At 49.0% G+C, this 22,725-nt stretch overlaps 1 protein-coding gene across 2 annotated transcripts in view; it reads right to left on the reverse strand.

The window, feature by feature from the left end:
* The window catches only part of Gsg1l (GSG1 like), a 184,777-nt gene that overhangs the window by 29,405 nt on the left and 132,647 nt on the right, over positions 1-22,725 (reverse strand). For both annotated transcript variants that reach the window (XM_051192912.1, XM_051192911.1), the window contains exon 4: positions 3,616-3,727. In XM_051192912.1, the coding sequence (XP_051048869.1) occupies positions 3,616-3,727 (112 nt within the window). The remainder of the gene's footprint in view (positions 1-3,615; positions 3,728-22,725) is intronic.

Genomic DNA, 22,725 nt, shown 5'->3' on the forward strand with positions numbered 1-22,725 from the left:
AGCTCCTGCTGCCTTAACCTCCCAGGATGGACTGTGCCTCGAGGTGTGAGATGAAATAAACCCTTCCTCCCTTGAGCTCTTTTTGCCTGTTTAATCACAGTTAACAGAAGTGACCAGGACTGTGACCCTTCCTGATCCTTGGCTGTCATTCCGTCTGTGCTTTCTGACATATCTGTGTTGTCCACTCCATCAGCTTCAACTGTGGGATCTGCCTCATGAGGAAGACACATCTGAGTGCTACTCCTTCATCCAGTCTCCTGGCTTCTTTCTACTTTACGGACTCTTCCAAGTCTGTTTACTGTGGTCCATCTGAAGACTTAGCCATGTAGAGCAGGAGCAGTGGGAGACATGCCCACCCTAACTTCCTAGAAGTGGAAGTCTTGCCTTGTGGTTACCCCTCCCCTCACACACCCAAAGGTTCCATGTGCTTCCCTGCTATGCCATGTCACCTAGAACGGTGCTTGACACACAGCAGGTACTCAGTAAATAATTGTGGAATGAAGAAGCAAACCAGTTAACACAGAGGAAATAAAAACTGGTTAAAAGCAGGCAAGAACACACTGTCTCTTGGTGTGCTGGGGTGGGGTTCAGAATATACCCCACCAACTCTTATCTTCCAGTCTCTACCCCAGACCCCCAGATACCTGCACATGGCACAGCTCAAAGTCTCTGGGCTTGGAAACTTCTGGCACCTGTAGTTAACACTGCTGAGCTGCTGCAGGGAAGTATGGGGGTGGCTGGCCTGGTTTCACAGCTAAGAGCACAATGGACACTTGGGGACAAGAGAGAAGGTGGTGTGACAAGCCAGTGTGGCTATCTACCTCCCCTATCCCCTGGGAGCCATAGAGGCATGGTGGGGAGTAGATCTGAAGGTAGCATCTGCCACTTGGCAATGGACCCCAGGCCCTGCACAGAGATAAGAACTGAGAACCAAGGAAGGCCTTCTGCAGACAGCTGCAGATTAGGGGCACAGGTTCGGTATTAAGGACAGGGCACAAATGCCTACCCCAGGCCACCTCTGAGCCCAAGAGAATTAGGAGTAGGCAGCTGCAGCCCTTTCGCTTTCCTGATCTTAGAGAAAAGGAGGCCAGCATTTCTGCTGACCACAGCCTCTGGAAAGAACACCAACCAGCCCTTCAAAGCCTCCACAGTGGCCTTGGGGCCTCAGGCAATCCTAGAGTACTGCAGCAAAGGTACCTGCTGGGACCAGCCTGCAGCATGGGGGTCCAGAAATCCTCAGCAAAGAAACAGCCCAGAGGGCCCAGATCCCATGGGGCCAGGGAGATGGAAAAGGAAAGACAGCAATGAAGCTCCCTTATCCCAGGAGAGGCTCGGTGTAAAGGGTCACCTCCAGGCCAGGAGACAAACTTTTCAGGAACTCAACTCACTCTTCTCCTGTGTGGCCTGGGCTGAACTATTTAGCCTCTCTGGGCCTTTTAGAAGTAGGTGTGTGTGTGTGTGTGTGTGTGTGTGTGTGTGTGTGTGTGTGTGTGTGTTTGAGATAGGATTTCCTATGTAGCCCAGGCTGGCCTCAAATTCATAATTCTCCTGGTACCAACTCCCAGGATTACAAATTTGCCACTAGGGCTGGCTGTTCTAGTCTATACCAGGGATGGCTGTTCTAGTCTATACTGAGGCTAGCTGTTCTAGTCTACACTAGGGCTAGGGCTGGCTGTTCTAGTCTACACCAGGGCTGGCTGTTCTAGTTTACAGTCTGCAGAGAGACTGCCTGAGATTGGGTTTGCTATGCTTGCTAAGTCAGGTAGGCCCCTCTTCCCCCTGCATTTTAATCAAGAGCAAAGCAGAGGATATCTGCACTCTCTTGGCTCTCCCAGCAGAGTCAGGCAGGTGAGGAGGCAATAGGTTATGGTGGAGATTGGGGAGGGTTGGAGGGCAGAGGTCAGTCACTGTTTGTCCTACCTAAGCTGCAGTGTCACCCGACATGGCTGGTTAGGCACAGGCCAGGCAGATCTTCCAACAAGACACAAGCCAGAAACCTACACTGCCATATAACAATCTAAACTCTTCCCAGCAAACCCTCCACAGGCCTACTAGTGTTTCAGACAGCAGGCAGCCTCAAGCTAACTGTGGGACTGACTCCTTGGGGACACACACTCCACACTACTGCTAACTTTCTGATCCCAGAAGTGACTCCTTGGGAGGCAAAGGCAGGTTGAGGGTGCCACTCACTAAGTCTGGTCTGGAGCTGTTGGCCCACTCAACTCTTACTCTACCCAGCCACCATTGTCTTGCCTGGTATGTTCTGGATGGGCTAAAGAGAGCCGAGACACCTGAAGAGAAGAGCATCTTGGAGTACTTCCCCAAATGTGGGCTGTTGCCCACGTAACATCTGGGTTATGTAAATGGCACTGAATGTTGGCAGCTGGGGTCTTCATGACCACTGCTACTCACAGAGCACATGGCTTGTACAGATACTAGAAGCTAGTCTCATGTACAACAGCAAGCCTGTCAAGCCTGAGTGACTGTCTCAGCCTGGGTGACCCCAAAGCATGGCCTCCCTTCACTTCTTTGCTTCTGTCTATCAGCTGCTGTCAAAGGCCATGGCTCCTACACCTGGCCCTGACCCACTGAGTGCAGCTTGGTGACACAGGACCTCACACACCAGGCCTGCAGTTTCCATCTGGGTCTCTTGAAATGCTTGATCATGGGACATTGTCCCTAGGGACCGGCCACCATATATAAAAAGTCACGCCAGCCACTAACCACTGTTAGCCAACATTGTACTGAGCTATCTCCCAGTGATGCGAATCAGATTTTTAAATCTATTTTTAAAATAATTTATTTAACTTTTATTTTATGTGATTTGTTGTAAGGGTGTCAGAAGCCCTGGAACTGGAGTTACAGACAGTTGTGAGCTGCCATGTGGGTGCTGGGAATTGAATTCGGGTCCTCTGGAAGAGCAACCAGTGCTCTTAACCACTGAGCCATCTCTCCACCCCGTGCATCAGATTTTTATGGAAATCTCCAAGCTAGGAACAACCTGCAAGGCTATATGAGGTAATGCAGTTTTCACTGAACCCAGTAGCTGTTGGGTAATGTACTCTACCTACCAACAGAGAGCAAATGGCCAGCACCTGTGAGGTAGAAGCGGCAGTCTCTATTCTACACCAGACAATGTTGAGACACACGTGGTAAGGGACTGGGCCGTCATGTATAGCTGGCAGGGGTCAGGGTCAGCTTTGAACCTGATCTCATCCTAAGACCTGTCTACCACCCTCAGCATTGCCACAGGCTCTTACTGGGTTGCTCAAGATGCAATCTGAGCCCATGAAGGAGAAAGAGAGGCCTCATCTCTGCATGTGAAAGGTCACACTGGCCTTGGGGGAAGTTGCTTACCACTGCTGAGCCCTGGGGTCTCTTAGACTGATGGGGCAAGAGTTTGTCACAACCCGGAGTCCCAGATGGTTGTGTGTGCTCACCCCAGCACTGTCCCACACCACCCACGTCCTGGCCTCTGAGTTAAGTCAATGGGTAAGCACCCTTGCTCTCGTCACCATGGGTTCCCATCATTCACAAGCCAAAGGATGCTGACATGCTCCTTTGTGAACCCATCATGATTCAGACTCTGGTACCTGAAGGTCAAAGGTCACTTACCAGAAGGACCACCCATAGTCCCAGGAATGAGGTCTCCAGTCTTCAGGGCCGAGGCTCACGGTGACCTGGAACACCTGTGTGTACATCATGTGTGCGACCATTCCCAGGAGGCCTGTGGAGCAGAGCAGCTGTCAGGATCCAGAGAAGGACCTTGTCCCCATCTCAGGGAACACCCCCAGCCACTTGCCAGCTAGCCTGTTAGAGTTGGGAGAGTGCATGGACCTCATGGAAGGGATGTTATTGGGAGCAGAGGCTGGGAGGCAATGGGGTGGTCCAGGGGATGGAGGGCAGCACCGGGGAAATGTAAGCAAAGCCAACAGGTGTAGTTTAGAAACTGGTCCTGAAAGGGGCCACAGAGATAAACATTTGAGGCTGGGGGCCATGTGGTCATCCAATTGGCTGTGGCTGACATATTAACTAATGAGTTTCCCCAATAAAACTTTTTATTTACAACGCAGATGATGGGCTGGCTTTAGCCTGAAGTCTTGTTTGCTGACACCTGTGTTAGAAAGGCCATGTGGCAAAAGCGGTCTCCAGAGTAACTTTCAAGGCTCACTGCACAGCAAACATTCTCAACCCGTGGGTCTCCGACCCCTTTCACAGGGTTCTCCTGAGACCATCAGAAAACACAGATATTTACATTAGGATCCATAGCAATAACAAAATAACAATGGTGATGTAGCAATGAAAATACTTTTACTGCTGGGCGTCACCACAACATGGAAGGGTGGCAGTGTTAGGACGGTTGAGAACCACTGCTGTAGAGGGTCATAAAACCAAGTCACAGATTTCTTTTTAACACAGCCAGTATTTTGAAAAGAATGGTGTATAGTTTGACTCTTTAATGTCCCCCATGGAATGTCCCCTCAGGTTCATCTCTGGACACTTGTTGCTGCTGCAGCTGGTGTGCTCTTATGGAAACTGTGGATTCTGTAGGAAGTAGGGCCCAACTGAAGGTGGTAGGTCACAGGGTGGCCCCATTAATTATCCCCGCCCCTTGGCCTGTCTTGCTCTCTGCCTCTCCATCCGTCCTCCATGATGTGAGCAGCTGCTGCCAAACACTGCTGTGGAGAATGAGCTGACAGCTGCCCCCCCCTCAATGTGGGCTTAAACCACAAAATAAATCCTTTTCCCTTAGGTTGTTTCCACCTAAGGCATTGAGGTTACAGTGACACAAAAGTGACCCATGACACAGCCGAATGTGGCTGGAGAAACGTTTTGTGGACTGTTTAGCTCTGAGCATGTGCAGTGTTGTGACATGGGGATAACTCACCAGTTGGAGAGTTGGAGGAGTATCGGCATGGGCTCTTTGCTAACACACTTTTTTCTGTGTGGTTTTGGGCTAAGCATGTGACCTCTCTGAATCTCCAGTCTTCCATCGCCCTCAAGATGAGGAGTGCGGCAAGTGTGGGGGATCTCAAGGGACCCCAGATAGTGCACCCTTGTTATCTGATGCCCACCAGGTACAAATCATTACAGCGCCTGGGGTTATTGCAAAACAGAGCACATATCTTGGGGGGAGGGTTACAGACTGTCATCTAAGGCCTCCTATGTGACCAACCCAAAGATACAGACTCGGTCTTAAGGAGGGAGCGTCACAAGCAAGAAGGTAGCAAAAGTTATATTTTATTATGCCGAGGGTCATCTCACAAGGTTCACATTCTAAGTTCCTAACTACTGTCCTAAGCTTATCTTCCCAAGGCTGCTCACCTGGGCAATGTACCTTAGCTGAATGTCAGGTCCAGTCTCTTATCAGAAGTTTCTGATTTGAGGGTCAGGACCCTGGGGAAAACTCTCCAGTAGCAGGGCAGACCAAGGTGGGGTCTCTCCAGATGTGCAGAGCAGAGCCTTGTTCTTGGTCTCTTATATACTGTCCAGTGGGTGTCATGGGGTCTAGGACTAAGCGTGGTTATCTTGAATGAGTGATGTCACCGAGTTCTGGTTATCAGGTGCAGCCTTGGTATAGTGGGGATCCTGACTAAACTTTTTTTTTTTTTTTTTTTAGAAAAGTCTAAAAGGCAGTGTTTACTATGCTCATTACAGGGAGACAGTACTGATGAGAGGCAGAAAGGAGACCAACATGTTACAACTCTCAGGTAACACCCGTCATGTAGAGAAGTCAAGGCTGGAGTCAAGGACAGGAACCTGGAGGCAGGAGCTGATATAGAGCCCATGGGTGACTAGTTGCTTACTGGATTCTTCCCCATCTTCCCCATGGCTTGCTCAGCCTGCTTTCTTATAGCTCCCAGGACCACATGCCCAGGTGTGGTACCTCCAACAGTGGGCTGGGCCCACCCACATCAACCATCAATCAAGAAAATAACCTGCAGATTTGTTTATAGGCCCTTCAGATGGGGACACTTTCTCAGTTGCGGTTTCCACTTCCCAGATGACTCTAGCTTGTGTCCAGTTGATAAAAACAAAACTTAAAACACTAACCAGGACAAAACACCAACCAGATTCAGATTCACTCGAGTTATGTTGTTGTTGTATGGTTTGTTTTATTTTGTTCTGTTTTTCGTTGTTGTGGCTGGCCTAAACCTTACCATATAGATCAGAGTTGCCTTGAATTTAACACCCTTATCGTCCTGTGTTCTGAGGTCACCACCACACCTATAAGATACTCTTATAAAAACTTGTCTTGGTGTGTGTTGTATACATGAGTTCATGCTAAACTATATATGCACATATGTGTTTTGATATTTGAGTGTGGGGTCCAGAGAGCATCTTCTATTGTTCTCCACCTTACAGAGCATGGAGTTCACCAATTGCCAAGACTAGCCAGCCAGTGAACCCCACCTGCATCCTCCCTAGCAATGGGATGGCAGGGCCCACCACCACACCCAGCTTTTTATGTGATCTGCCCCCCCCCCCCGTGTTCACACTTGCCTGGCAGGCACTTTACTAACAACTATCCCCCAGGGCTCCAGACGTTCATAACCAGGCCTCTTCCCATGCTGCCTAGAGAGCTCCCACCTCTCACTGCCTCTGTCACGCTTTGCTGTGCCTCTAAAGAGAAGGCAAGAGAGAAGGTGTTGATAAGAGAAGAAATGGCGGTGATGGCGAATGAAGTAGAGGTGACAAGGGGATAGGAGGGGAGAGGATGCCTCATGCTTTACCTAGCAACTCTAAAAAGAAGGAAGGCAGAAAGGGAGGGAAAGTCCTATTTGTATCATTTACCAACTCCCACAGCCAACCTTGAGCTACCACAGCGAAGTCCCCAGAGTGGAGCAGAGGAGAGGAGTACACTGTGACCTTGTGAGCTGAGCCACGGCCCTCACCCCAACCTTCCACATGGAACCCCAGGGTTCTGAGACAGAGGATTCCAGGCTGTTGTCAGTCTTGGGCCAGTAACAGGTGCTGAGTCCCATTACAGGCTCCGTGATGCTCCTCCCCGGCCTTAGCAAGGGTTGATGCTGTAAAGTAATAAAGATCTAACCGTCCCATAGCCACACTGTGTGCTATTGTCCCTTAATGCTACTTAACTGGTGTTGTTATATTTATTAACTGTTCCTGCTTCTTCCCTTTTGAATATATGTGGCCATATCCTTCCTCAGTCTTGTGTATGTGATAGGTAGGGTGTAAAATGTGTAGTGTGTGAGTCTATTTGGTGTGTGTGTGTGTGTGTGTGTGGTGTCTGTGCACATGTGTATATAATATGTGTATGTATGTGTTGTGGGTATGCATATGTGGTATGTGTGGTGCATGTGTGTGTGTGTGTGTGGTGTGTACTATGTGTGTGTGGTGTAGTATGTGTGTCGTGTGTACCGTGTGTGTGTGTGTGTGGTGTGGTAGTGTATGTATATGTTGTGGGTATGTGCATGCAGTATGTGTGGTGTATATGTGATGTGTGTACTATATAGTGTGTATGTGTTTAGTCTGTGTAATGTGTGGTGTGTGGGCACACATGTGTGCAGGTTGTTCTGGAGATTGAGGAGGATGTTAGGTGTCCTGATTTACTGTTCTTTACCTTAGTCCTACCTTAGCCCTTTTGAGACCTAATCTGTTATTGAACTTGGAACTGAGCTGGTGGCTCCAAGTCCCAGCAATTCTTCTGTGTCTGCCTGCCCCACCCCAGAATTGGCTACAGGCATGCACAGCATCATGAGAAGCCTTACATATGGGTTCTTGTACTGGCTCAGCAAGTACTCTGCTTACTCTCACATTTCTCTAGCCTGGACATGTGTATTTCTAAATCTATGCCTGAGGGAGCTGGGAAATGCTCAGTGGATAAAATCCCTGCTATGCTAGTGCATTCAGGTCCCACATAAAGCTAGGTGTGGCATGGTTCTGCAAATTCAGCACTGGAGTATGAAAGGAGAGACCCTGCCTCAAAAAAGAAAGGTGGAGACAAATAGAGGAAGACACAGAAATCAACCTTGGATCTCCATGTGATATTTATGTATGTAAATATCCTACATGAACATGTACATCTGGCATACACACACTGTACACACCACATACACACTATACCCCCACACATACATCACACACTCTACACACATACAGGTACACAGACACAAACACTACACACAACACACGTGCCATACCACAACATGCACACGTCACACATTCCACACACACAAACTACACACACTCATACATAACACACACACACCCCTCCATACACATACCATGCATATTCACACACACACCATATACACACATACCCTCCCCCATACACCACACACACACGCACACACACACACACACACACACACACACACACACACACACACACACAAACACCATCTCTCTATGGCTTGCTAGAGGTTCTTTATGTACCCAGGCTACAAATCCTGGCTGCTGCATGGATGGCAAAGCTGCTTGCCTCCTCTGCACACATCTTTCTTTTTCAGTAATAGGTTTTGTTTTTCAGAGAAGTTTGATTGGCAGGCACAGAGTGCTCACACACACACACACACACACACACACACACACACACACACACACACACCACCCCCACCCCAGTTCAGTAGTCAGTTTCTGTCCTCCTGTGGAGGAGCCAAAGTCTGAGCATTGCTTTTCACTAAAACTCATGGTGAATACATATTATATTTATCTTTCTGGTTTCCACCCAGGAAGGTGAAAAAAAACAAGATCTCCTGAGTAAATTGGAAGCATGGGGGTGGGGTGGAAGGGAAAAGAGGAGGGAAGGGAAGTGGGGGGAAATGTATAGCTCAATTAAAGAATGGCAATAAAATAAAATAAAATACTCAAAAAAAAAAAAAAAAAAAAAAAAAAAAAAAGCCTGTGGGTTGGGGGAGGTGACACATGCTTGTAATCCCAGCTAGAGGTGGAGGTCAGCCTAGCTACTTGAGACCTTGTCACAAAAACAAAAGAACATGTCTCAATATCTCAGTAGCCTTGTAAAATCCTAGAATCTAGAGCTACAAGTTGTAAGATACAAATAATTGGACCTCCTGATACGATCTGTCCACTTGCCCTTTGGAAGAGAATGCATCTGTGGGTTAAAAACAGGTGGACAGTCAAAACAAAACAAGATTCAAGGAGCCCCATGACTCCTGTTTGTGTCATACACACATGGGTCTGGCCACTCTGTATACACATGTCCACCATTCAGGGCCATCCCAAGGAGTTCCAAGTCTCTACTCTCCTGCCCCCCCCCCTGCTTACCTCCTCCCTACACCCCCTAAATGGGCTGCAGCCTTTCATCTGTTTCCTGTCTCTGCCGTCCTGTGGCAGTGTTGGAGTCAGATGGTGAAGTCTCCCCACAGCTTGTCACCAAGCAATAGGCAATCTCTGTCCTTCCATGTCCTCTCATAGCTGGAATGTTCATTTGTTTTTATTTCTGACAAAATGTCCAAGATCTGGGTGGACCACAGTGTGTTTGTTCATTAGTCTGTAGGAAGGCATCTTGGTTGCTTCAAGGTTTTGGCAATTATGGATAAAGCTGCCTTTGCCTTACATTTCTATAGCCGATTGAGTCATTTATCAGCCTTTTCTGGCTTTGCTTTTTGTATCTATTTAGCCCATCCTCCTGTATTTCCCCAACACACTTACAGAAGTTTATATCAGTCCATTCAGACTGCAGATTCTGGAGTTCAGCTGGTCCATGGTGTGAGGTAAGGGTCTGACTTCATTTCCTCAGTGACTGGTTTATTCCTTTGAACACTGACAGACGGCTCCTTCTTTCTCCACTAGTTTTAAATGATTCTTTTATGCAGGTTGAGAATACCAAAAATCCAAAAACTCAAAATGCTCTAAAGTCACAAACTTCTTCACTGCTGACAAGTGGCAATCTTGCCCCTGACTTCATGTGACAAGCCACAGTCAAAACACAGGTGTGAACATCATATAAAAATTATCTCCCGGCTGTGTCTGAGGTGTAGATAAAGCATAAATGAACTTCCTGTTTGACCTTGAGTCCCTCCCAAGACACCACACTTGCATATGCAAGTACCTCAAATCTAAAATACATTCTAACTTTTTCTGGTCCCCAGTATTTCAGATGAGGGGTGATCACCCACACAATATTCCAAGACTCCTAATATAACTGGCTATATTTCCTAGTTTATTCCACCTGTGTTCTGTCCTACCAATCTAGACAACCCCCTTACTCAAGCTGTATCAATGCTACACACTTTTGTTTGTTTATTTGTTTGTTTGTTTTTCAACACAGAGTTTCTCTGTGTCCTGGATGTCCTGGAACTCACTCTGTAGACCAGAGTGGCCTCAGATTCACAGAGATCCACCTACTTCTGCCTCCCAAATGCTGGGATTAAAAGCATGCACCACCATGCCTGGCCATACCACACTTTTTAAATCATTACACTTTACTATAGAAACCATGATTTAGAACAAGACCTTTCCCTGTGTACCTGCCCAGTGTTCATTCATTCTGATATTGCTGTCCTCTCAGAAGCTCCACCACCTGGGTGAGCCTCCCAACCTCCCACCTCCCCCAGCTGTCTTGCTCTTGCCCAAAGGCTTTATGAGCCATGGGGACTATCAAGAGTATGCACCCCTCATTTGTAAAATGGGGCCAGCAGGGTGTCTCAGCAGGTAAAAGCCCCTTCTGTACAGACCTGATAACCACAGTGAAAGGAGAGAATTGACTCCTGAGAGTTATCCTCTAACCCCCCAACACACACACACACAACACACACACACACACACACACACAAATAATAAGTAAAATATGCACTAATGGTGTTAACAGCAGGAAGTTTCCATGAACATTTTGAACGAAGGAAAACATTAGTATCAACAGTTACAGAGTGGCTATGGAAGGCTCCCCAGCTGGTGGCCATGACGTCTTCCTGTGCCTTCTCCACCAGAAGCTCTTGCCATCATGGTGCTCTGCCCAAGGACACGGGCCAAGTGATTTCATGTGACTGTGAGTTGAGAAAGACCCTTAACCCCCTGAAGTTTTGGTGTCAGATATTTCACCCCAGAGACTGCAAAGGCAGCTTCAGGAGCTGACCCACCTGACCTTAGTTAGGGCAGAGGAGGCAAGACCACACAGCACCTAATACAGGATCTCCCAGCTATGTGCCAAAGCTAGACCCAGGTACCGGCAGAATGATTCATTTCCCCAAGTCCTGGCTTAGAACAGTGGTTATCAACATGGTTATTGAAGGACTCTTTCCCAGGGTTAGGCCAAGACCATCAGAAAACACATTTTTACATTATGATTCATAACAGTAGCAAAATTACAGTTATTAAGTAGCAATGAAAATACTTTTGTGATTGGGGTTACCACAACATGAGGAACTGTATTAAAGGGTTGCAGCTTTAGGAAGGTTGAGAGCCACTGGCTTAGAACAACATTGATCCCTAGATTGAATTCTACTTATCCCCAAACGAGAAGGGCCTTCACTTTAAGAAAGTTCAATACATGAAAATCGTGCATCTCTCAAAGACACTGGACTCTCTGCCTTTTAAAGATTCTGCTTTGAAACCAGACCCCATGCTGTGCGTGCTAGGGAAGCACTCCATCATTGAGCCTCAAGTAAGGCCCAATTTATCTTTTAAATAACACCACAGTTACTGTTCATGGGGTAATGTGGGATGGTTAAGGGAGAAGGAGAAGAAAGGAGGCTAGGTAAGAGGTTGAGTTGAGCTGCTTGAGCTCAAACTGGAGGCAGTCCTGGACAAGTGTTAAAACCTAGAGTCCAGTTTGTGTGTGTCCTACCAAAGCTTGTGTCAAATGTGGAAACATAACCCGTAAATTTGGATCTAACTATTTGGAAGTGTGATTTTTGGGGGGAGCTGACTGGGGCTAGATGATATGTTCATGTATAGCAAAGGGAGGAAATTCAAGCTGCCTCATTTGCTCTGTGTCAACACATGATGCCCCCACCAGGTGCCGGGCACCACCAGACCCAGCACTCTGATGCAGAGTGGATGCCAGCGACATGCTCTCAGGTCTCCAAGCTCCAGAAGCAGGTGCTACATAAACTTCTATTCTGCATCAATGTCGTCTTGATGGTTTTATTACAGCAACAGGAAAAGATAAAGCTTTATGGCCATAGTATTTGATAGTGGCCAGACATGGTTGGCAAAGCTGTCTTAAAGTCCAGGCTGGCCTTTGGTTTGAGTGTTGGATACATAGGTTGAGATAGGCCAAGACAAGAGGGGAAGAAGTCCGGGTGAGTGTAATCCTTTCAGGCCATCCTTGCTTGAAATGAGGTGGCAGCTTGGGAGAGATGGTAGAGAGAATGGGAGAGCAGAGGAGAAGCATGGGGCTCAGCAGAGGGGGCAGGGACCAGCTAAGGAAGCTAAACTGGGGGCAGTGATGGGAAGAAAACTGGAACAGCCTGGAGTCAAGGGGAAGGGCACTCAAGGAAGAGAGCGGTATCAGCTGAAAGATGATGGAATAGGAAAGGGACTCTTGGACTGGCCAACTAGAGATCACAGTTGACCATGACAAACTCCCTCTAGAGTATAGTGGTTTGGACAGGTGCTCAACTAACCTGAATTGAGAAAAAATTGGAGGCTCTGAACCTAGTGTCTAGGAGTGGCAGATGGGGGGTGACTATGGGAAAGGGTAGGGGTCAGATGGACGATGAAGCTCCTGGTCTACCGTCTACTTGGACAGACCGGGTAATATCAGTGGGGTGGGGTAGAGTTTGTGCAATTGGTATAGGCTAGCATGAGCCCAGTCTGAGAAACAATACAAAGAAAAGGTAAGCCGGTGAGAGAGGGTTCTAGAACCTAGTGGCCAGCTGGAAACCCAGTTGCTCCATCCAAGGGCACAGGCAAAAGAGAACTTGAGTAAGATTTGAGTTGGGTGGTGTTATGTGCATTTCCTGGGGCAACCATTTCTAGCTGCCCAGACTAAGGGCAGTGACAGACATAAAAAAAAAAAAAAATGGTTTCCACCCAAGTCCTGTTTACTTGACTAAACAGTCCAGTGTGTGGGTGACTTTTGCAGCAGGACCACCAAGAAGCCCTCACAGCATGGGTGATGACCTACTGATGCTGCATGATGACATCTGTTTCCAGGTCAACCTTATACCCACACCCACTTTAACTCTTGTACCTCTCGGGTCCTGTGTTGCTAGGCCAGGCTTATGTAAATGGGTGGCAGGAAGTTAACTGGGACCTTGGGTGAAGGTGTCATGACCCTCCTCCTTCTATGAGGAAACACAGCCAGACCTTGTGAAGGTCTCCCGCAGGCAATCACAGCAGCTCTGACTGAGCTCCATGACATAAGACCCATGACTCTCCTTACCATTGAGCAAGGGCAAGTTGAGCGAGGCTAGGCAGGCAAACAGGGGCACTGGAGGCTTGAGGGTTGAAGAGATGTGAAATAGTCTTTCCAGAGAGCAGAGAAGCAGACAAGCTGAAAGTGTCCATGGTTTCCCTGCACACACTTCAGGTCCTGTGTTCATGAGTAAAAGCCAGCCCAAGAAGCAAGACTAGAGGGGTAGAGGTGGAGAGAATGTTTGGCCTGGCCACTCCGGGTTTGCCATATGGCATTTCCCAAGTCACGTTCTGTCCCACTGCTGGTGGGGCAATGGCTGCTCCCCAGTCATTCCTGAGGTCTGGCAGTTCAGGACCTAGATTCCTGAAGACACACTCTCCGATCTGGAGCCTGCACCTGCGTCAGGTGAGGTCTGGGAGCAGTGGCAGCAATGCCGTTCCCAGGCCTGGCTCTCTTTTGCAGCAATGAATGCTGTTCATGATTGCCATGCTCCATTTAATGGCACAATCATGGAGGTGGCTGACTAATTAGCTTATAATAAGGTTTGTTATTAAAGATGTTATTAAAGTCTCGGTTATTACAGAGAACACTTGGGAAGCATTCATGTCTAAATAAATATTCTTGCATGCATTGGAAGTTGATCTAGAGCTGCTAGCGGTCCCGGAATCACCTCAGGGACTTGAGAACCAGGTTGGGGACACACCACGAGCTGGAAGCACATACAGGAGGGCAGGGATGGGGTAATGGCCAGCCCTGCTGGGGAGCCTGGAATGATGACATGCAATCTCACCAAACCTGTGCCGAGCGCCTGCTGGCTGCCAGACTTTTCTTTTTGTATGTGTGTGTGAGAGAGATGGGAAATTAACTTTATTCATAGGCTGCCTCCAGTGCATTGCCAGGCAGGTCATCTTGAAATGAGTGAACTGAGAGGCCACAGATGAAATTAAAATGCTCAAATCACATGCTTATGGGTTAATAATGCAGCCGAGGGACGGGGGTGGAGACTCCAGTGCTTAGGGGACGTGCAGGTTTCCCCAGGTGGAATCCTGAGGACCATCTCCAAACACACACAGAGATTCAGTAGGGTACTGGTGGCCAGCACATGCCAGCACTGTGGGAGGGGACACCAGTAGGACTTTATGGTCCCTGTGACTAGCCTGGGTTTCACTTGTGCCCTGCCAAGAAGCTGCAACTTTCATCTACATGTCATCAGGGGACAGTGACTGCCCAGTGTACACTGGACTGGCTTCCAGCCTGGATTCCTCCTTCTCTGTAACATGACCAAACTGATATCTTCTTCTTCTGTTCTAAATGGCTCCTTCAGCTGGGACTGAGCTCAGGGTTAGCCCGGAGAGAAGCTTGTCACCCATGCCTGGTCTAAGTTCAGCCCAGTCTGCCCTGGCTAGCTGGGATGGAGCAGGGTGAATGGAGAGACAGGCCACTGGAGAGAAACTGCTCCGTCCCCCACCTCTTACCCTTCCCCCTCCCTCACCTACTTACTCTCCTTCTCTCTCCAGTGCCTCTCCAGTAGCCAAGGCTGACCCCCAACTCCCTATCCTCACCACTCTGCCTCCAAAGTGCTGGGGTCTCAGGTTGCCACTCTTAGTAAAAATGAACGATCCTTCGTAAGACAAATCCACATGGCAACCTGCCTCTTCTCCCCACCCCCCTATTTGTTTTGTTTTTGTTTTGAGACAGAGTCTCACTGTGTAGCCCAGAATGGTCTCAGCTTCCCAAGTACCAGGATTACAGGCATGATCCACCACACTGAGCAGTGTTCACCTTGCCATCCCTCCACACTAAATCAGCTCAAAGTCCTTGGGACTGCGAGCACCAGGCCTTCTCTCTGGGCAGGGGCAGATGTACAGGCTTGCCTCAAGTTGGGATGGGAAATTCTGTGTGTCAAGGCAGTCAAAACAGGAGGTCCGGGGGTGTAGGGTGGGGAGCTGCTAGAGTAGGCACCATTCAGGCTGAGGGTCTGAAAGAGAGAGGGGAAAGAAACTGTGGCAGTCAGTCCATGGAAGGACTGGGCCACAGCTTCCAGGTAAACTGGAGCTGAGATGGGGCTTGGGTTGGCATGCCAGAGGTGAGAGATGCTGGAGGAACAGTAAGAGCCCCGTAAGGAAAGTTTGCAGTCATCTAGGGAGTTTGGGTTTGATCCAGAGATTCTGTGGGGAAGGGAGGGGGCATCATCACATTCTTACCACTAGACACACTTAGGGGTCATTTGTTTGTTTATTTGGTCAGTGGTGGGACCCAGAGCCCCACACAGGGCTGTACCCTCTACCACTATCTACACCCCAAGTCCAAACCTGCTTCCTAAAAGCCCCAGTGGCTGCAGAGTGGGGAAAGGGATTAGAGAGAAACAGCTGGGTAGAAGCCAGGGAAGCTGTCATCTCAGGAAGGTGCTCAGGCCCTCGGGGAGCTGAGAAGCAAGAGGTTTCAGAAGAGGCTGCCTGGCTCCAAGATGGATGCACCCCCACAAACTCTCACAGCTGGGGTGCACTGACAGGGAGGACCAGAGCAACCAGAAGCAACTGAGGTGGGGGTGGCTGCTGGGGCCAACATAGGTAGACAGCACCAAATATCCTCCTTTAGAGCACTGAGACCCATATGTGGGCCACAGAGGGGCTACAGAAAGGGCTACTTTTCTGCATGAATCTGAGACACCCAGACACCATCCCAGCAGGCTCCAATGTCTGGGGCTGGTGCCCTTCTTGGGGCTGAGCGGCAATGGGGCCAGGTAGACGGCACTGCAGACCATCCCCGTGCCTGCACTGGCAATGTTTAAAGCCGCCCAGACCTATTTTTAAAGAATGAGCTATTTTTAGCCTCTCCGCGGAGAACCCACAGCCTCTCTTGGTAGCATATTTCAGAGTTGAGAAAGTTCCTTCTTACATATAACCTAAATCTTCCTAGCTCCAATTTGAGCTAATTTCTCGCTCTGCCCTCTGAAGATGAGGGCGTGAGCTGACTGGCATCCTCTCCAGAATGTGGCAATTAACGGGGCACCCTCCACCAAGCCCGCTCTGCAGAGATGGTAGGCTTTCTCTGCCCTTCTACAAAGGTCTAATCTCAGACCACTTGAGTCATTAGTGCTGCTCTCGTGGATCCTGCCTTTTAAAGTGAAGTGGCCCAAATCGGAGGTGGCATTTAACAGGGACCTCCCAATGTCACACAGTGGGTTTCCTGGGCTCCCAGCAGCCTGTGTACTCTATCTACCCCATCCAGCCTGGGGCTGTGGAGGAGCTCAGGTTGTGCAGGTGAGTCGACAGGGGTCTTGGGTGACCAAAGGCAAATAAGCGAGGGGTGATTTTAATATTAACTAATATGCCCCCCCCAGTATCCCCTGGTAGCCCATAACTTCCTCACTGGGCAGTTAGATATGAAACATTCATGGCCTCAGGGCTCGGCTGCAGGAGAGGCAGAAAACAAGAAGCAAATTGTGGCTTTGGGGATTTCAGAAGTCTGCATTGAGGAAACAGGATAGGAGGAATGCATAATCAAGCAGCTTCCCCTCCACCACCTGGACCAGGTAGAGGGGAGGTGGAGGGGCCTGGGGGAGAAGGATGGATGGGTGGGAGGAAGAGGAGCAGGGAGAGGAGGACAGGGGTAAGTTGAAGAGGGGGAGAAGAGAGGAAAAGAAAGGAGGAAGATATGGGGAGGAGGAGGTAAAGCAGAGGGGGGTGGGGAGGAGGGAAAGAAGAGGACAGGGAGGCGGGCAAGGAGGAGGTATGGGGAGGGGGGAGAATGAGTTCCAAGAGAATGTGAAGTGAGCTAGGCAGGTCAGGGTCCCTTCAGGTACCTCTATGACATCCCTCCCACAGTCAGCCCCCCCCCCAGACACATTCCCTAGTCAGCACCTCCTTCCTCCTGTCCTTTCTCGGATATCTATCCCAGGAACTCACTGGCCACAGCCATGGACTCCAGCTGCCTCCAGGGGAAATGGCCTCTGGTCCTTGTTGTGAGACCCATGACCTCCAGGCCGTGATGGCTTTCTCAGAAGCACCTCCCAGGGGTTCTCAGACATTATACACAGTTCTAAGAGGCCGGAGCCAGTGTGGAGTGTAGGGGAGGCCAGGGCGAGGAGGAGGATGCTGCCAGGTCTCAGTGCCCTGGGGTCTCTGCCTGCCCTACAGGTCTGGAAGATCTGGTGGGGGGGGGCAAGAGGATCATAGGAAATGTTGCGGGGGCTGGGACTTCTGCAAGAGGAAAGAGGACACTGCAAACAGCCACTTCCATGCCAGGGGAGAGCTGGGCAGTGGCCATGCTTGGGAAGGGAGGTCTTGTCTGCAAGGCTGAATCCTGGCCCTGTGTGCATGTCAGTTTGGAAAACTGAATACCAAAGGGGCTTGGGAGAGGCATGCACCCAGCAGGTGTGCTGAGTCCCAGAGCAGAGGCCATGCCCCTGAGGTCAGCGTCATTCATTCATTCATTCCTTCATTCATTCCACACCTAACTCATAAGAACCTGCATTGAACTCAGCACTGTGCCTAGAGCACTGAGGGCTGGAGAAAGATGAATTAGACAGATGCCCTGCCCATGGGGAGCCTCTGCTCTAATGGGGAACACAGGCAAGAACCACCAAGAGAAGGGTTGGAGAGGTGGCTCAGTGGTTAAGAGTACCACACCCATATGGTGGCTCACAACCATCATAACTCCAGTCCCAGGGGATCAGACACCCTCCTCTGGCACACAGGTGGTGTACATGCACACATTCAGGCAAGACACTCATACACATAAAATAAAATAAATGAACCTAAAAGAAGGGCTTTTTAAAAAGAACCATCAAGGCTCTGGGTATTAGGAGCAGGGACCTGGGAGTTCTGGTTCTGGGGGCCAGGGTGGGTGTTTCAGCAGAGCCCGAAGGCTGAGGCCCTAAGCTAGTCAGTACTGTCCCAGGCATGCACACATCTGCTTGGAACCGCTGATTATGGATTGGGAAGGGAAGCCTCAGCACTACATACATTAGCAATGGAGACCCCTTGGCTGTGGGGCTGCCTGAGTATTGCAGGTTGTTTTTGCGGTACCCATCAGCTCTCCTCATTAGATGCACACACATGCACACGCAAAAGCACATGCATACAACACACATGTACACACTGCAGGCCTAACAGTTAGTGTCTCCAGATGTTGCTGAATGCCCTGAAGGAGGGCAGGAAGGGAACAGTCTCCCAATGTCACATGTGGCACCCGCTTTCAGTGACAATGGTTGGTGTCTTCCTCTTCCCTTTACTGCCAGTGGCACTGGCTGTTTATTTCCCCCATAGTGATCTGGGGTTTCCTTTCTGAGTAAATCTCAGTTACATAGAAATTGAGTGACTTAGACAAAAGAATGCTAAGTCAATAAAAGCGAATTTGGCCTGCGGCAATGCAGACAGTTATGGGGTAGTGTCAGGGGAAGTGGGGGGGAGGGGCACTCCAGAAGCTAAGATATGCTCTAGAAGTGCGACCTGCAGGTGACAAGCCTGGGAAAATTGAGGCAGAGCACCCAGAGGGTAAACCTCCTCCCTGGGAAGTTCAAATCTTTCCTTCAGTGTCCTTAGGGGTTAACTTGACTTTGTAGACCATGTATGTACCTAAACACTTGAGCCCCATATGGTGGCTCACACCTGCCATAGCACCTCGGAGGCAGAGGCAGAGAGGCAGAGAGGCAGAGAGGCAGAGAGGCAGAGAGGCAGAGAGGCAGAGAGGCAGAGAGGCAGAGAGGCAGAGAGGCAGAGAGGCAGAGAGGCAGAGAGGCAGAGAGGCAGAGAGGCAGAGGCAGGAGACTCTTGAGTTTGAGGTTAGCCTGGGCTGTGCAGCAAGACACTGTCCCCAAAACAATAACAAAAACAAGAGAGCACAGGCTGCTGAAAATGCCACCTGGCAGGCACAAGGGTCCCTGTGGCCAGTGTGAAGGCTCCCATCCAGGCTCTCTCATCTTTCTCTCTGTATCTGTCACCCTGGCCTGTGCTGTCCCTCTCTTATCTGTCCCTGTTCTCCCTCTCTGAATGTCCCTTTGATTCTCTCTCTGATTTTCCCTCTCTAGCTCCCACCCCACATCAGTCTCCCCCACCCTCCAAGCCATCCAACTCATCTGTCCACGAGATAAACAAGGCAAAGATTGTTCCCATTTGCAGATCAGCACTGGATTCTCTCCCGTTCTCCTATGTTGCCCACAAGAGTGCTGCACACACAAGGACAAGCCTACAACAGGTTGAGGGGCTGTCATCACCCCTACCCACAGCAGCCCAGCCTCCCTGCCCACCCTCCCATCCCTCTGTCCCTGGCATCAGCTGATCATCACATCCTGCTCTGAGCTTCTGCTCAAGAAACTGCCTGCACATGAGGAAAACCAGGAGACAGGTCACTGTCCTGCTCACACCCCAGAGAGCCTAAGCTAATAGCTTCAATTCTCAGGCACTTTACAATTTGCAAAACACTCCAACCATCCTGCATTATCCTTGCCCTGGCCCAGGCAAACTGAGATGGTCACAGACTGTTAGATAAGAGTGACTCTCACAAAGGAAAACACCCCACTCAGGGTAGCACAAGAAAGGAGTGGTGTGTTTGAGCAGAGGCCTGTACAACCAGAGTCCAGATGTTTTCCCACTCCATCACAGCCCATTTGTTCACAATTCAGTCAACCAATTTCAAGCACTAACCATGTTCAGACACCCCATCCCTGGGCCTATTGAAGTCTTACAGTGTCACATAGGCAGTTTGTGACTTGGCTCTATCCAGAGTAGAGAATCCAGGAGATACAGCCCTTCCTTCTAGGCAAAGCATCTTCTGTCCTGTGTCAGATTCTACCAGCTGCCACCTTCCCAGGGACAAACAATGGGCTAGCCTGTGCTCACCCCTCATCTCAAAATAGCTGCTGGGGAGTCTACAGCTTCTGGGAAAACAGGCTGCAGAGGCTATGGATGAGGAGAGCTGTCCCTGAGTGGAAAGTTTCCATCAAGTGACATGACCTCTGAGGCTTCTGAGGGCTCTTGGACACCTTGGCCATCTGTGGCAGCAGAGCAGGCATCTATCTGGAGGGATGGGGTGGGAAGGGGGAAGGCAGGTCCAGGGAGACAAATAACTTCTCAGGGGTAATGACCAGGTGCAGACAGAGAGAAAGGATAAGGAAGGCCCCTTAACATGGCCAGCACAGGGGCTGCCCCTGCAGAGGGGTCTTTGGGGGTGGCTGTAATGTGACATCACTTCCTTAAAGCTAGCAGCCCCAGCTCTTGACATATGCCCTGAGATACACTTTGGCATGGGCAGATATGTAATCAAGGATGTGTATTATATCAGGGGATGGAAACCCCTAAAAATTCACCATAAGGGGCTGACTAAACTATAACAGTGGAGATGTATATAGTCACCCTTGACCTTAGCTCTCACCTCTCTAGCCTCCTTGTTACCCCTAGACTGAGATGTATGTCTGCCTCAGGACCTTTGCACCTACTGTCCTAACTCCCAGAAAGATTCTTCTTTGATCTTGCTTCTTCCACATCTTGCTGTTTGACTCTGTCTCAGGTTTTTCCACATGGCATGGATAGGGCATTGGAGGTTGTATTGCATGGGCTTTAGAAAAGCCAGTGTAGACTAAGCCAGGCTAATGATATCCTTGAACCCAGGGAAACCAACATCCTAGGGAACTCTTGAATGCCTCTAAGGTAACTCAAACCAGAGGGATGGTGTCCTGGCTGGTTTTATGTCAACTTGACATAAGCTAGAGCCATCTGAAAGGAGAGAACCCCAATTGAGAAGATTCCTCCATAAAACCGGGCAGTAGGCCAATCTTTAGGACGTTTGCTTAAGTGGTGATTAATGTGGAGGGCCCAGTCCATTGTGGATGGGGATACCCCAATCTGGTGGCCCTGGTGTTTAAGAATGCACATGAACTCACATAAAAACACATAGTCATATATACACACATGCACATACCATGTGTTTTACCCATACAAGGAAGAATCAAGGAAGAATGATACACAGCTTTGGAAAGCAGGTTAAGTTGGGTTCAGATCTCAACTTATTTGTTCATGTTCTATGAGTTTCTGAAAATGATATATTGTTTTCCAGGGGTTTATCTGGGGCTTGGGTAATATAATTCTCTATATATTTAGTAATTCTAGCTTACAAATCGCTTAAAGTCTTCTGTTTCTCTGTTTCTGAGTATGTTAAAGAGCTCTGACTACAACTGTGGGGTTATTGATTTCTTCATGAGGTTCAGCTGGTTATTGTTTTGAGTTGCACTTAATTGTCATCATTATTTTATGGTGCTAGGGCATCATGGTAAGCAACTGCTTTGCACTTTTCCGGGTAGTTGCATAACTATAATGAGTAAATTCTTCCTCTGTGTGTGTGTGTGTGTGTGTGTGTGTGTGTGTGTGTGTATACATATATATCGTTTCCTTCCTTGACCCTTATGAATTTTTTCTTTTGGTCTTAAATTCTATTTAGTCAGATAAGGAAATTGTCCAGATCACTTTGGTTCCTGTTTCCCATGCGTGTCCTCACCCATTCTTCTCTCATTTACATTTCTATCTTTCTTAGGATATACTTCTTGTATTGTTGAATCTGGCTTGCTTTTAATTACATAACCCAAGAGTTCTTCCTATTAGTTGCTGAATCTAACCCAGTTACATTTAATATAATCCAGATTTCTTTGTACAGCTTCAGCACTTGCTAATTGGGCCACCAATATTTCAGAGGCACAGGCTGACCCAAGAAAGCCCTAGGCAGATCACAGGATCCTTGTGGTTCTGATATGGTGATCAGAAAGTCCAAACTTTTCATAGTGTGGCAGTAAAACAGAGCCCCAAGACCAGAAAGATTCTGTGTTTCCATGAAGACCCTCCTAAGTGCCCTCACCAAGGAGTTGGTACTCTGTGGTAAGCCATCCTGACCCTATTAGAATTGTCATGGGCACAAGTGACAACACAGCTGCAACTAAGGTGAGAGAAATTACGACACTAAAGGCATGTGAACTATGCACACGAGCACAGCATGAGTTAGGGGTTGGAATGGTAAGGAGGGAAGCCCGTGTCTCCTGAAGCTTCGGGAAGGTTTTCCTCTTATGGCGACCCCACCAGCTCCAAGCTCAAAGCAACTAGTCCCAACAGAACACCTCAGATATTCCACAGCTGAGCACCACGTTTACCCCTCTATCGTGCTTGCATGGTGGAGGTAGAGCTGGGATGCTTGGATTGGTTAGGCTATAGAATTGGGGGGGGGGGAGGTTGGAGGGAGGGGTTGTGATCAACATGGCCCAATACTAGAGAACAAATTTCCAAGGTGCAGCACAGCCATTTAAAGAAAGCAGAAACCCACTGGAAACATTACAACCTTAGCATAGTCAAAGACCCTATTGTAACCCCCAACCCCACCTACAACAGCTTTCCTCTGCAGTTCTCAGCCATGTCTTCAAAAGCCAAGGTCGTCAGCTGGACTGAATCTTCTCA

This window comes from Phodopus roborovskii, unplaced genomic scaffold (genome assembly GCF_943737965.1).
Source record: "Phodopus roborovskii unplaced genomic scaffold, PHOROB, whole genome shotgun sequence".
Classification (NCBI taxonomy): Eukaryota; Metazoa; Chordata; class Mammalia; order Rodentia; family Cricetidae; genus Phodopus; species Phodopus roborovskii.